Source organism: Zingiber officinale, chromosome 5A (genome assembly GCF_018446385.1).
Source record: "Zingiber officinale cultivar Zhangliang chromosome 5A, Zo_v1.1, whole genome shotgun sequence".
Classification (NCBI taxonomy): Eukaryota; Viridiplantae; Streptophyta; class Magnoliopsida; order Zingiberales; family Zingiberaceae; genus Zingiber; species Zingiber officinale.
The window spans coordinates 60403550-60418989 of NC_055994.1; the positions used below are offsets into that span (position 1 = coordinate 60403550).

Consider the following 15440-nt stretch of genomic DNA (forward strand, 5'->3'; position numbering starts at 1 on the left):
TTGACCCCAAAGAAAAGTTGTCACTGAAGTTTAAAAACTTGTGAAAATTTTTAGTGAATGATGATGTTTTGTGAATGATGATGTTTTGGAAAAATTGTCACTTAGGTGAAAGGATGTTTTCTGGATTAATATGCAAGTACAAAGCAATGTATTATATGTTATTCTGTAAAGTTCTGTCAGTGTAAATTATCTAGTTTCTTTATCTAGCTTTTGTTCCACTATTGGGTTTGTTTTTCTAATAATTACTCGTGCAGCAAAATACTGAGCAAGAAGCTGTAGATCTTATAATCAGGTAAAGTAGAAAAAGTTAACTACTTCATTATGCTTTCATCTTAGTATTTGTATATTTGATTTGTCTTCTTTGAACCAGCTTCAAGTCAAAAAGCCAGATCCTCTAGATAGCTGTTAAAAATAAGGTATTATTTGGTTTTTCAGTGATCTTAATATTTGGTAATATTTGGTCTTTGATGCTCACGACAGAGTTCCAACGCTGCATGATTACCTTGTTCAAGCAGATTGCTCACGGCAGATTCTTCGCCATTTCGTGTTCTGGTGTTTGGATTGCTATGGATGGAGAAGTTGTGCAATAATTCAGAGTGATGCCACCGTTGGGATTCGAGGTGATAAGTTGCAAATTTCTAGGCTAACCAAAACAATGTGGGTGCTTCTCATGTGGTGGGGTAGGATGTCTTAAAAAGAATAGGACAGTAAGATGAGTAATTTACTTTTTTTGATTGCTTGATCAGATGGCCTTTGGAAAAATGCATAACCATAAAAGATGGATAATTCAGAATATTGGTTATTAGGGAGAAAGGTGATAGAGATCTCATTTACGATGAGCCACACAATCTTTTCAAGAAAATAAAGTTCTTATGTGCTTTATATTAACTTGGTTTTTCTCTAATGATTTCTATCTGTTTGTATTGCAGGTTCTAAAATATAGTAAGCATTGTAGAGTCTGTGACAAATGCGTTGATGGCTTTGATCATCATTGCAGGGTGAGGGTTTTCTCCATTCACAACCTTATATGTTTTGTTATCTTGTAGTAATATGCAGTATTCATCTTTCCTAGTAGTGGATCAATAACTGCATAGGAAGAAAAAATTACAAAAGGTTCTTCATCCTCATGGTGTTTGCTCTTCTCTTGGTAAGCACAAATATTTCCTACCATTCCAATAGTTGTATTCATTAATCATAGTGATTGACACTATTTTCTTAGTGTAGATTTATCATCTGTGTGCATCAACTTAGAAGATACTATTTTCTTAGTACGTGAAGGACCTGATACATAGAATGCATTTTATGTCAGGTCCTTTTCATTCTGATTGACTATTGATTGGTCTCCATGCTTTGTGCACCTTGGGCCAGCTTATTCTGCAGTGGGCTGTTGGGATGCTTGTGCTGATACTGTGTTTTGTTGAGAGAAGGAGATTTTCTGCTGAAATTGTTTCAAAGCTGGGTAGTAGCTTTTCCTTGGCACCCTTTATCATTGTGGTGGTGAGTACTCAGAAGAGAAAATGAATGAAAATCACACATCATAATGAGGATTTTTCAAGGTTCTGATACTAATTTGATAATGTCTCTATAATGCAGGCTGTGTGCACTTTATTAGCCATGGTTGCTACTCTTCCAGTTGCACAACTTTTCTTCTTCCATATTCTTTTAATAAAAAAGGTACACTACTTTCATATTTCTACTTGTGACACAGCAAACACTACCAGTTACACAGCTCCTACATTTATATAAAACAAACCTATGTATCCGGTCAAATATCTCTATTTCAAGGAATATATCTTTTATATTTTCAAATTCTTTGCATTCATCCATACACTGAGCATTACTGAAACTTATTATCCAACTGAACTATTACAGCTTGTTATTTAACTGATAGATTTTCCATAGTGGAAAACAAATAGTAGAATTTGAACGATATGGTGTTGTTTATTCATCAATTCTGGAGAAAATTGACACTTTAACTAGCTCATGCTACTCTACATGGATGCGCTTACAGGGAATCAGCACCTATGATTACATTATTGCTTTGAGGGAGCAAGATCGGGAGCAGGAGGAACTTGCTGTTGGTGGGCAGCAAAGTCCGCAAATGTCCCAAGTGAGCTCTTTTACTGGACTAAGCAGCACCAGTTCTTTCAATCAATTCCATCGGGGTGCATGGTGTACTCCGCCAAGATTATTCCTTGAGGATCAGGTATCATACTTTCATTATTTAGAAAGTTATTGTGAATGTAATTTACCATGGTTAAGATTATTTTTGAAAAACCTTTTAATAAGATTTTTTTTACTGTACGAGGCAAATCCATTTAATTAAAAGTTTTTTTTTGGTAAAAAAGCCTAGTTGTAAATCTTTATCAGCACTTCATTCATTTCTCCTTATTCATCATTATCGTATTTTTGAATAAAAATTGAAATAACAAATGTAATCCACTTGCTTATTGTACACTTGGTTCAATGGTTAGCGAACTTAGGTGTGTGCTGTTTGAATTTTGTTTTCATGCATTGACCTCTTTAGATGATTTGTTTCTTGTGAACCTATTTTGAAAGATGCAATATATCTTTTAATATGGGTAGTTAATGTTGTTATAATTAACCCGTTTTTATGGAATTTCGTGAACTAAGAATCTTGTAAACTGCATGCGATTTCTTATTCAAGCTCTCGCTGGAAAGCTAACCAAAATCAACTTAGTTGATCATTAGCTATTCATAAATTGAACTGCATTCACATTTCCATTGCCAACTTCTGACTTCTGAGAATTTGATAGTAGGATAATGTCTACAGTTTGTTAATATATATATTTCCATGACGCATGGGTGTTGGAAGGGAATAGAATGTCGTCCTCGATTTTGGGACTGTGAATGTGTCATGTCAAGTTGAACTTTTACCTTGCTTCAGCTCAATTGTGTAAATAATTGTCAATCTCATGGTATAACTTAAGTTAGATTCTATTACAGAAATTCTAGTTCAAAATTAATTCTAGTTCAAAATTAATGTCAATAGCACTCGTTGCTTTTTCACGTTCGTTTAAAAACAATTGAGTAAAATGCAGCAGAATATAAGTTAAGTAAAAACAATTGCTAACACAGTTTATTTTTACTTGGTTCGAAGTCTACAGCACTCCCGCTTAGTTAATATATATGCTTAGAACTTGTAAAGACAGGTCAAACATTAATATGCTTGGTTAATATATCCATCTACAGCACTCCCGCTTTTTCCTCTAAATATGATTTTCATTTAGCACAGAACTAATGCCAATTTTTTTATTTTGATGCAGTGTTTAAAGAGCTTGAGTAGAAGTTGGCCCTAAAGAAAACTTGTCAGTTACGATATAAACACACTTACGGTATGAATTACATGTATATATAACATTGACATATTATTTAGTACGAGATTTACATGTATGAAAGTTTTCATACAAAATTTCTTGATTGCCTACAACCCCAGGTGTGCTGATGACAAGTTGAAGAAGATGGCTCGTCTAAGAGTGATAGCTGAAAGCCTTTCAGAAGAAGAGATTGCTGGACTTAAAGAAGCAATTCCATGCGATGGACACCAACAACAGCGGTTAGTCAATGATGAGGTTTTGTAAAACTTGTGTGTTTGAAAAATTATTGTCATGAAGTTAAGGATAACTTGTATGATACAAATTTAATTTGTGGATCAATATGTATACATTTTGTTTGTATAATATAAAGTTTTATTTATTTGTTAAATAGTCTTATTATAAAAATGATTGTGGTTGTGGATATTCAATTATATGTAAATTTTGAGTATTTTTTATAATTTTTGCTATTTAATTAAGAAAAACACTATATTTTATAAATTTAAAAAGACAACGTTTTTAAGTAATAAAAGACAACGCTTAAAAAACAATGTCTTTGAGACCAACCACAACGCTTTTAAAGCGTTGTCTTTGATATGTGCATTTTTACAACAGCATCTTTAACAACGCTTTTTAAGAACGAATAGACAACGCTTAAAAAGCGTTGTCTTTGTGACCAACCACAACGCTTTTAAAGCGTTGTCTTTGATATGTGCATTTTTACAACAGCATCTATAACAACGCTTTTTAAGAACGAAAAGACAACGCTTAAAAAGCGTTGTCTTTGTGACCAACCACAACGCTTTTAAAGCGTTGTCTTTGATATGACTTTCTACAACACCATCTACAACATCACTTTTTAAGTACATACGACAACGCCAAAAAAGCGTTGTTGTTTAGCTTTTTTCTTGTAGTGCCTAAGGAACATGAAATCTCAAGTGCATTATGTTATCTTCATCTTTTCATAAGGTAAAACATAAGCAAGCTAGATTTGAGGTTGAGCCTCCTTAAGGTATTTAATCTCTTCATGGCCGAAACCTTGTGGTAGGGTCCTACTAGTTCTAAGCAACATTCAAGTATAAAACATCAAGAGAACATTCATAACATATTATGGGAAACTTCATACTTGATATTTATTCTAGAATTTACAACCATGTGAGTACCTTATGAATTTCATAGCATATCATGGAGAGAAACATAAACATGTTAGGGTTGAATTTAGGGTTACTTAAACCTTACATTTCATGTTGGCCGAAAGTTTATCAAGTGAAAACCTAACCCTAAGCAACATGAATCTCAAGTGCTTTATGTTATTTTCATATCTTTTCATAAGGTAAAACATAAGCAAGCTAGATTTGAGGTTGAGCCTCCTTAAGGTATTTAATCTCTTCATGGCCGAAACCTTGTGGTAGGGTCCTACTAGTTATAAGCAACATTCAAGCATGAAATATCAAGGTCATATTCATAGTATATCATGAGAGGAAAAAAAAAACTTAAACATGCTGCATTTGGTTTTGAACTTCCATAAACCTTACAAATGTCATGGCCGAAATTTCTAAAGGAAACTTTAGGTTGTTGATTCCTCTAAACTTGAACAAAATCATATAACAACTTGTACCACAGGTGAGGGGATACTCACATCCTCTTGCTTGGTCTTTTCCCTAAGAGAAGGTACCCTTTGTGAAGAGGAAGAAGAAAGCTTCTCCTTCTAGTGCTCCCTTTTGCTTCTCTTGCTTGTGAGAGATAGATCTTGAGGATCCCTTCTTGTGGTTTGGTTTTCTTAGGGAGAAAGCCTTAGTTGGATTTTCAGAAAAAAGGGGAAGGGAATACTCTAGGTCACGGCAAGGGTGAGGAAAGGGAAGAAAAAATGAAAATTCTTCTTTGTTTTTCCTCTTATGCTAGGTGGAAGTGAGAAGCAAAAAGGAACTTTGCTTTCCCCTCTTCTTAACTCATCCTTTATCCTCTTAATGATGAAGAAATATCTTCATTCATCCCCTTACTTCCTCTCCTCTCATTTCCTCTTGAATCTCCACGAAAATGGAAAAGAGTGAGGAAGGAAAGACAATTTGTCTTGCTTCTTAATCAAGAGAAAGAGGAAGAAAGCTACTTGATGTTTTCTTGCTTCCTTCTCTTAATCATGGTTTTATCTTTATCTACAATTTCCATTCTCTATTCAACAATAACTCATGATGGTCTAGTGGTAATTCCATAATCCTTAGCTTAAGAAGGTTCAAGGTTCAATCCTTGACCAACTCTCTTTTTTTTATATATATATTTTTGGTTCCATCTTATCTTCCTTTATTCTAAGAGAAAATCTTCACATACTTAGCTTATGAAATTCGTGGGTGTTACAGTACCCCATACCTCATAGAAAGTTCATCCTCGAACTTTGAAATAGCGACATCAGGTGGCACAAGACTTCTTACTGAGTGCATCAGCCACTTTGTTCGCCTTTCCTGGATGATAAAAGATCTCGCAGTCATAGTTCTTGACTAGTTCGAGCCATCTACGTTGTCTCATATTCAGGTCTTTCTGTGTGAAGAAGTATTTCAGACTCTGGTGGTCGGTGTAAACCTTACACTGAGCTCCATATAAATAATGTCTCCATGTTTTGAGCGCAAAGACCACGGCTCCTAGTTCCAGGTCATGGGTGGGGTAGTTCTTTTCATGCTCTTTAAGTTGTCTAGAGGCGTAGGCAATGACCTTGCCGTCTTGCATAAGTACAGCTCCCAGTCCTAATATGGAGGTATCACTGTACATGTCGAAGCCCTTGTCACATTCCGGAAGAGTAAGGATCGGCGCACTAGTCAGTCTCTTTTTTAATTCTGTGAAACTCTTCTCGCAGTCATCCATCCATTCATACCTTTTGTTCTTTTTGTTAAGACATGTCATAGGGGCTGCAATTTTGGAAAAATCTTCTACAAATTTTCTGTAATAGCCTGCAAGCCCGAGAAAGCTCCTGACTTCGCTGGCATTCTTCGGCCTGTTCCAGTTACTTACAGCTTCGATCTTGCTTGGATCCACCATTACTCCATCTTTTGAGATAACATGACCCAAGAATGATATTCGATCAAGCCAGAACTCACATTTGGAAAACTTTGTATATAGTTGTTTCTCTTGAAGGATCTGTAGCACTGTATTCAGGTGTTCAGCGTGTTCCTCTGGGGTCCTGGAATAGACGAGGATATCATCAATGAAGACGATCACAAATTTGTCGAGATACGCCGTGAATACCCGATTCATCAGATCCATAAATGTAGCAGGAGCATTAGTTACGCCAAAGGGCATAACTATAAACTCATAGTGTCCGTATCTTGTTCGAAATGCTGTCTTTGGAATATCACCCTGTTTCACTTTCACCTGGTGATAGCCGGATCTCAGGTTAATCTTTGAGAAGACGGTTGCACCCTTCAATTGGTCGAACAAGTCGTCGATCTGTGGAAGAGGGTATCGGTTCTTGATTGTTACCTTATTTAATTCTCGGTAGTCTATACACATTCGCATGGTTCCATCCTTCTTCTTTACGAACAGTATCGGAGCTCCCCATGGGGAGTGACTAGGGCGGATAAGTCCCTTGTCAAGTAACTCTGATAGTTGTCCCTGCAGTTCCTTCAACTCAGCCTGCGCCATTCGGTAGGGTGCTTTAGAGATCGGTTTAGTGCCAGGAATCAATTCAATCTCGAATTCTATCTCTCTATTAGGGGCTAATCCGGGTAATTCATCGGGAAATACCCCTGGATATTTGCACACTACCGGGACATCTTCTAGTTTCTGGTTATTAGTTCGACTCGCGTCGACCATTTGTGCTAAAAAGCCAGTACATCCTTTGTCTAGCATCTTCTGCGCCTTTATAGCTGATAAGAATCCCTCAATACCTTTTCTTGGTTCTCCAATAAATTCGAACCTCAGTTCGGCTTCCGGTTAGAAGACTACTTTTCTTTTACGGCACTCGATTGAAGCGCTGTACTTGCTAAGGAAATCCATGCCTAGGATAATATCAAAATCCTGCATGTCGAGTAGTATCAGATCGCAGTAGAGTTCTCTGTCTACGATTCGGATAGGCACGGCTCGCAGCATCTGATCGGAAGGCATCACTTCTCCCGAAGGCAAGGTTGTTAAGAACTTGCCATTTATGACTTGTGGTAGTACTTCTAACTTTTTCGTGAAGGGTGTGGAGACAAACGAGTGGGTTGCTCCAGTATCAAATAATATAGTAGCATACTGACTGAAAAAAGATAGCTGACCTGTGACTACTGTAGAAGCACTCGCCACGTCCTCCTTGGTGAGAGAGAAAACCCTGGCATTTGTCGTCACCGGTGGGGCTTCTAATCTCCCTTGGCTAATCAGGGTCCCTTCTATAGCCGCTTGCATCTGATGTAGCTGTGCGGGGGTACTCCTATTCTGGTCATTCTGCTGAGATGGTACCTGGAACCGGGTAGGGCAGTCTCTGACCATATGTCCTTCCTGTCCACAATTGTAGCATTTCCTCGTACCCTGGTGGCATACTCCGGAATGCTGCTTTCCACAAGTGGCACACAGAGGGTACCTCGGCTGCTTATTTGCTGGACCACTTTTACTATTGTTCCATTGTTTTCTTTTTCCAGCGGAATTTCCTTTCCAGTTCGTCTTGGTACTTTGCGATTTCTGTCCTTCCGTCTGTACTAGACTCTTTCCTTCGTTCATCGCCTTTTGATAATGTTCGGTGATCAAGGCACTATTGACTAGCTCTTCCGTGGTTTGCGGTCTATTAACTCCGCCGGCCACATTCAAAGCTATTTCAGGTTGGAGCATCTTCAACATTAGTTTGACCCGTTCTCTTTCTGTGCTGACCAACTCTGGACATAGGCGTGCGAGGCGGTTGAAGCGCTTCACGACATCACTAACTGATAAATCGCCTTGCCGGAATTTGGTGAACTCGTCATAATGCCGATTTGTCACCCGCATATGAAAATATTCCTCCAAAAACTCTGCTTCAAAATCTGCCTAGTTCATCAGATTGACTTGCCTCTTGGCCTTAACTCTTTCCCACCACATCCTTGCATTTCCGGTAAAACAGAAAGACACACACTTGATCTTTTCCGGTATGGGCCAATCCAGCAGTTCTACGATATTTTCCACCGTCTTGAACCAGGCCTGGGTGTCCCATGGTTCACATGTACCCGTAAAATTCTCCGGCTTTAATCTCAGCCACTGTATCAGATAAGTTTCCTGTCGGACTACTGGAACAGGGGCTACTGGTGGCACCGGGGCAGCTGCAGGTATGACGGGCATAGTGTTTTGATTTGCTGGCGGGGTGACTAGATTTCCTTGCTGACCCATCAGAGTAGTGATCAATTGTTGTTGTTCGGTGATCTGACGCTGGAGGTCTGTGACTACCTGGGTCAGGTCTGGTGGAGTTACTGTCTCATCGGTTCTGCCACCGTGTCTTCTAGTAGCCATGATTATCTTCATAAATGACAACAATGCTAGCATAAGTCGTTATAGTTCCTAACTAGACTAACATAAGATAGTTATCATTCTTAACACGACCTAGCATAGGTTATCGTCAATCCTATCCTACCATCATATATCCCTAGACTAACATCATAACAATCAGATAGGCATGTATACTTAAATAAACATATCAGGCACAAAATAAAGTAAGCATAGAAAATTCTTACTTGGAGCGGCAGGATGGAGGTTTGATGTGTGTAGTGAGATGGCTAACCTCGCTCTGATACCAACCTGTAACGCCCGCACCTTTACCCCTCCTGCCTAGTGAGGACGGGGTTACTTTCTTACACCTAGACTTAGTAGACTTAAACATCCATACATACATACATACAGCGGAAGCATATCTATTTTTTTTTCCTAATCATACTAAGCATATGAGCATGAAATAACATGGTTCAACTTAGATAGTCATAGTATTCATTTCTAATACATGCATAGGAAATCATAAAAGACATCACATAACATAACATATTATTATAAGTTCACTTCAGCAGGTCATTTTATTTCTTTAGCCAAGTCACTATCACACATCTCTTGCCCCTTCCTGTTGCTCCTCTAGTTTATCCATCCTTTACCTTTATCTGTGGTACAAGGAAAAGTATCTGTAAGCACTCAAGGCTTAGTGACATCCTTTCCTACTCACAAAAACCAACATATCATGTAAAATTCATCATATCATACATCATAGAATAAAGGACGCTCATATCATCATATAACTAAAAACATATCATATCATGGCATGAATTCCAATAATATCGTAACATAAAGTAAACAACATATTATGGCATAAATCTTATTATGGTATAAGTAACATCATATCATAGCATAAATCATATCATAACATAAGTAATCATCATATCATAGCATAAGTAATCATCATATCATGGTATAGATCATATCATAGTATAAGAAATCATCATAACATAAGTGAAAGCATTATAACATTTCTTTTCATGGCATCAAGGCATCATATCATAGCATAACTGTAAGCATTATTTCACATCATATCATAAGCATGGATGCAAGATGTTCTTTAAAACATGGGAAATGTCATGTGTAATATGCTTTTCAAAACATGGTTTATGTCATGTGTGAGATGTCTTAAAACAATATCATATAGTACTTGAAAATAATCTCAACATGAAAGGGGCCCGGCTTAGTACCACATACATACATAATGCACGCATCCTAAGTAGACCCAAGGTAGCTAGTCTTAAACCTACTAGGAAACTAGGCCCGTAGCTCGGCCTAGGGGCACGTAAGGAGCCCACCCTTTACTAGGCCCGTAATTTGACCTAGGGGCGCATAAGGAGCCCACCCATTTGGTACAAGCCATTCAAAGTAAAATACATGTCATATCATATCTCTATCATTTCATAACATATAGCATATCTTATTCATGTCATTTATAGCATATCATGTTCATGTCATTCAAAGCATATCATGTTCATGTCATTCATAGCATATCATGTTCATGTCATTCATAGCATATCACATTCATGTCATTCATAGCATATCATGTTCATGTCATTCATAACATATCACATTCATGTCATTCATAGCATATCATGTTCATATCATTCATGTCATTTATAAGGTATGCATAAATGTGCACATAGCCATGCATACTTGGGCACATAGCCATCATATTTGGGCACATAGCCATGGTATCATTCTCATGCATGGTTCATAAGCATACTTAAACGAGCAACATAATATATCATGGAAGGAAAAAAGAAAACATAATCATGCATGGATCACAAGTTAACTTCTCCCAATTCATATCATGGCAAGGAAAGTACATATTGAGTCATAACTTAGTCTAAATTCTCAACCCACTAAGGGTGGCCGAAACATGCATAGGCTCATTTAGGTTTCATGAAATCATACAAGCATATGAACCCACATTCATTTCTATAACATTTAACATAAGGAACATCATAAGCATATTTGATTTAGGTTCTATGCTTCCTAGGTTTTTAAACCCACCTTGGCCGAAACATACATGGTCCAAACTTGGTTACAAATAGCATGTAAACATGTGAACCCTAATCAATTTCCATGCATTTATCATAGGCAATCACATGAGCATATTAGGTTAAAGTTTCAAGCTTCCTAAGTCCACAAAATATAGGTGGCCGAATGCCACAAAAACATAGGTTCTAAGCATGTGAGTACCCTACAAATTTCATAGCATATCATGGAGAGGAACATAAACATGTTAGGGTTGAATTTAGGCTTGCCTAAGCCCTACATTTCATGTTGGCCGAATGTTCATCATGTGAAAACATAACCCTAAGGAACATGAAATCTCAAGTGCATTATGTTATCTTCATATCTTTTCATAAGGTAAAACATAAGCAAGCTAGATTTGAGGTTGAGCCTCCTTAAGGTATTTAATCTCTTCATGGCCGAAACCTTGTGGTAGGGTCCTACTAGTTCTAAGCAACATTCAAGTATAAAACATCAAGAGAACATTCATAACATATTATGGGAAACTTCATACTTGATACTTATTCTAGAATTTACAACCATGTGAGTACCTTATGAATTTCATAGCATATCATGGAGAGAAACATAAACATGTTAGGGTTGAATTTAGGGTTACTTAAACCATACATTTCATGTTGGCCGAAAGTTTATCATGTGAAAACCTAACCCTAAGCAACATGAATCTCAAGTGCTTTATGTTATTTTCATATCTTTTCATAAGGTAAAACATAAGCAAGCTAGATTTGAGGTTGAGCCTCCTTAAGGTATTTAATCTCTTCATGGCCGAAACCTTGTGGTAGGGTCCTACTAGTTATAAGCAACATTCAAGCATGAAATATCAAGGTCATATTCATAGTATATCATGAGAGGAAAAAAAAAACTTAAACATGCTGCATTTGGTTTTGAACTTCCATAAACCTTACAAATGTCATGGCCGAAATTTCTAAAGGAAACTTTAGGTTGTTGATTCCTCTAAACTTGAACAAAATCATAAAACAACTTGTACCACAGGTGAGGGGATACTCACATCCTCTTGCTTGGTCTTTTCCCTAAGAGAAGGTACCCTTTGTGAAGAGGAAGAAGAAAGCTTCTCCTTCTAGTGCTCCCTTTTGCTTCTCTTGCTTGTGAGAGATAGATCTTGAGGATCCCTTCTTGTGGTTTGGTTTTCTTAGGGAGAAAACCTTAGTTGGATTTTCGGAAAAAAGGGGAAGGGAATACTCTAGGTCACGGCAAGGGTGAGGAAAGGGAAGAAAAAAATGAAAATTCTTCTTTGTTTTTCCTCTTATGCTAGGTGGAAGTGAGAAGCAAAAAGGAACTTTGCTTTCCCCTCTTCTTAACTCATCCTTTATCCTCTTAATGATGAAGAAATGTCTTCATTCATCCCCTTACTTCCTCTCCTCTCATTCCCTCTTGAATCTCCACGAAAATGGAAAAGAGTGAGGAAGGAAAGACAATTTGTCTTGCTTCTTAATCAAGAGAAAGAGGAAGAAAGCTACTTGATGTTTTCTTGCTTCCTTCTCTTAATCATGGTTTTATCTTTATCTACAATTCCCATTTTCTATTCAACAATAACTCATGATGGTCTAGTGGTAATTCCATAATCCTTAGCTTAAGAAGGTTCAAGGTTCAATCCTTGACCAACTCTCTCTTTTTTTATATATATATTTTTGGTTCCATCTTATCTTCCTTTATTCTAAGAGAAAATCTTCACATACTTAGCTTAAGAAATTCGTGGGTGTTACACTAAAAGCATAAAAATGCATGAGTAACTACTTATACTGCATGTGAGGGGTTACTTACATCCTGCGCTAAGTTTTCTTACAATCCTATCGCTAGGTTTCCGGAGAAGAAGATTTTTTCGGCGATCCTCTTACGTCTACGCTTTCTTCTCACATAGAGGAGCGTCCTCGTATCAGAGATGTCGCCGGAAGGTGCTCCTACAACCCTAGGGATGGAACCCTAGTTGTCTTGGGCTTGGGCGCCGAGAGGGTGAGGAGGAGAGAGGGCGGCGTCGGGTGAGGGTGAGGAATAAAAGAAGTTGTCGATCAAATCTCCTAAATCCCCACTTAAAATTCCCTATTTATATTAAGTGATTAATATGTCCCAACTCAATCATAAATAGAATTTCTCTCCTCTTCTTTCAGCACACCCCTATTGGGGCCCCTTGGTTACTAGAGTCACCCTATAAGTCATAGAGTCCATAGGTTGCGGGTTCAATTCCCGCTTAGGCTGTTTTACGCTTTTATTTAATTTTGATACTTCTGCTACTCCAAAAATTCTATAAAAAAATTCTAAAATTCCAGAAAAATAATAGAATATTTCTAAAATTTATTTTAAAAATTTTTGGGTGTTACAGCTTAGGAGCATTGTCAACGTTACAAGAACCTATAGGGTCACACACAAAGGGCAGTTAGATGGAGATTAGGTTCATATGATAGACCAAGAGGATTAGGTTCATATGATGAACCAAATTGGATTAAGAGTAATCTAATTTAGACCAATTGAGTTGGACCAAATTTGATTCATATGTCGAATGAGTCTAATTTATACTATGATTCATTGAGTCAATTTAAACCAATAAATAGATATTCATTGAATTAAATTGATTTGAATCAAAGGTTAGATTTGATCAACCATGGGAGATAAGAGGTCAAGTTTGACTTGACTTGAGAAGGAAGATGAATGGTCAAGTTTGACTTGACCAAATGCCACTTCATTGTGACTTGGCATGGGCCGGCCATTGATAGTGTTCCACATCATCAAGGCTACATCATTGTGTGCCACCTCATAAGGAAGACCAAGAGTCATGACTCTTAGTATTACATGGAGGTATTAAAGCACTAATAATGTGGTCGGCCACATTGAATCAAGGAAATTCAAGGCTTCTTCTTCCTCTCTTCTTCTTCTTCTCTCCCTCTCCTCCATTGCCGAGACCTCTCAAGGGTGCTAGCACACTCTAAGTGGTTTTCTCCACCTTTTATCCGTGTGGATATGTGTAGAGGAGTGTACACTTGACACTCTACGAGATCCGGCAACCATTTGGACGAGCAGGATAAGCAAAGGGCATCGCTACAAGGGTATACTTCATTTTCATGTAGATCTAAGGTAGATCTAGTGTAGACAAATATGTACATGAATTTTACTTATCTATCTTCACACAGATCCGTGGATAGCATCGAGGTTTCTGCAACGCAAAAAGTGATTTTTGCGGCTCGAAAATGCTAACAAAAAATACTAGTGGAGTCAAGGTAAATACAGTTACTATCCAAATATAACTTATGCACTGAGGTCAAAGTGTTAGACTTTCGAGCCACAAAAACCGCTTTTTGCATTGCGGAAACCTCGAAGCTAGCCATGGATCCGTACGAAGAAAAATAAAAATATTCACGTACATGTTTGTCTACACTAGATCTACCTTAGATCTACATGAAAAAGAAGTAATACCCTTGTAGCGATGCCCTTCGCTAATCTCGCTCGTCCAAATGGTTGCCGGATCTTGTAGAGTGTCAAGTGTACACTCCTCTACATGTATCCACACGGACAAAAGGTGAAGAAAACCACTTAGAGTGTGCTAGCACTCTTGAGAGGTCTCGGCAATGGAGGAGAAGGAGAGAAAAAGAAGAGAGGAAGAAGAAGATGCCTTGAATGAGCACACCTTTTTTCCTTCATGTGTGTGGTCGACCACTTAATAGAGGATTTAATACCTCGATGTAATACCAAGAGTCATGACTCTTGGTCTTTCTCATGAGGTGGCATACAATGATGTAGCCTTGATGATGTGGAGCATCATCATTGGCCGGCCCATGCCAAGTTACAATGAAGTGGCATTTGGTAAAGTCAAACTTGATCCTTCATCTTCCCTCTCAAGTCAAGTCAAACTTGACCTCTTATCTCCCATAGTTGATCAAATCTATCCTTTGATTCAAATCAATTTAATTTGATGAATCTCTATTCATTGGTTTAAATTGACTCAACGAATCATAGTCTAAATTAGACTCATTCGACACATGAATCAAATTGAGTCCAACCCAATTATACTAATTTGGATTACTCTTAATCTAATTTGGTTCATCACATGAACCTAATTCTCTTGGTCCATCATATGAACCTAATCTCCATCTAACTGCCCTTTGTATGCGACCCTATAAGTTCTTGTAACGTTGGCAATGCTCCTAAACCCATTTAGAAACATAAGCAATGAGCGGTATCTAGCAACACATCATTACTACCCAAGTCTTTCAATGGAGATCCAACATCACCATTGTGACTACTAATTGTGAATCTCACAATATGTGACAATGTCCTTCTATCCGTGACATCTAAATTGATCAATTAAGGCATAGACCATTTCATCCTCTAATCAATCTATGCCTTGAAATCCAAGTAGACTCACTCTAATCAAATGAGCTCAATATCTCATATTGACTTATTTGTGCATGGCCATGCACTTTGTGGTCTCACTCTATCAAAAATCATGATGTCACTCCCGTCATATAGGAGGGATAGATCCCATCTACATCACTCACACCCCTCCGCATAATTTTTTACATACCCAGTAGTCGCCTTTATAGTCCACCCATTTGGGTGACGTTTGACGAAACCAAAGTATGTATCTTCTTA

At 37.7% G+C, this 15440-nt stretch overlaps 1 protein-coding gene across 1 annotated transcript; it reads left to right on the plus strand.

Moving 5' to 3' along the window:
- The first annotated feature begins 1068 nt into the window (after positions 1 to 1068).
- LOC121979594 (probable protein S-acyltransferase 22) lies at positions 1069 to 2326 on the plus strand. The gene is made up of 4 exons (XM_042531588.1): positions 1069 to 1147; positions 1369 to 1497; positions 1594 to 1674; positions 2012 to 2326. The coding sequence occupies exons 1-4, from the start codon at positions 1127 to 1129 to the stop codon at positions 2324 to 2326; spliced, it is 546 nt and encodes a 181-aa protein (XP_042387522.1). The 5' UTR covers positions 1069 to 1126.
- Positions 2327 to 15440: the final 13114 nt, after the last annotated feature.

Bases quoted from the DNA above. Each gene is read 5' to 3' on its own strand.
- LOC121979594 (XM_042531588.1), top strand. From the start codon at position 1,127: ATGGTGTTTGCTCTTCTCTTG. The intron at 1,148-1,368 runs GTAAGCACAAAT...ACCTTGGGCCAG, and splicing joins TGGTGTTTGCTCTTCTCTTG to CTTATTCTGCAGTGGGCTGT. The intron at 1,498-1,593 runs GTGAGTACTCAG...TCTATAATGCAG, and splicing joins CACCCTTTATCATTGTGGTG to GCTGTGTGCACTTTATTAGC.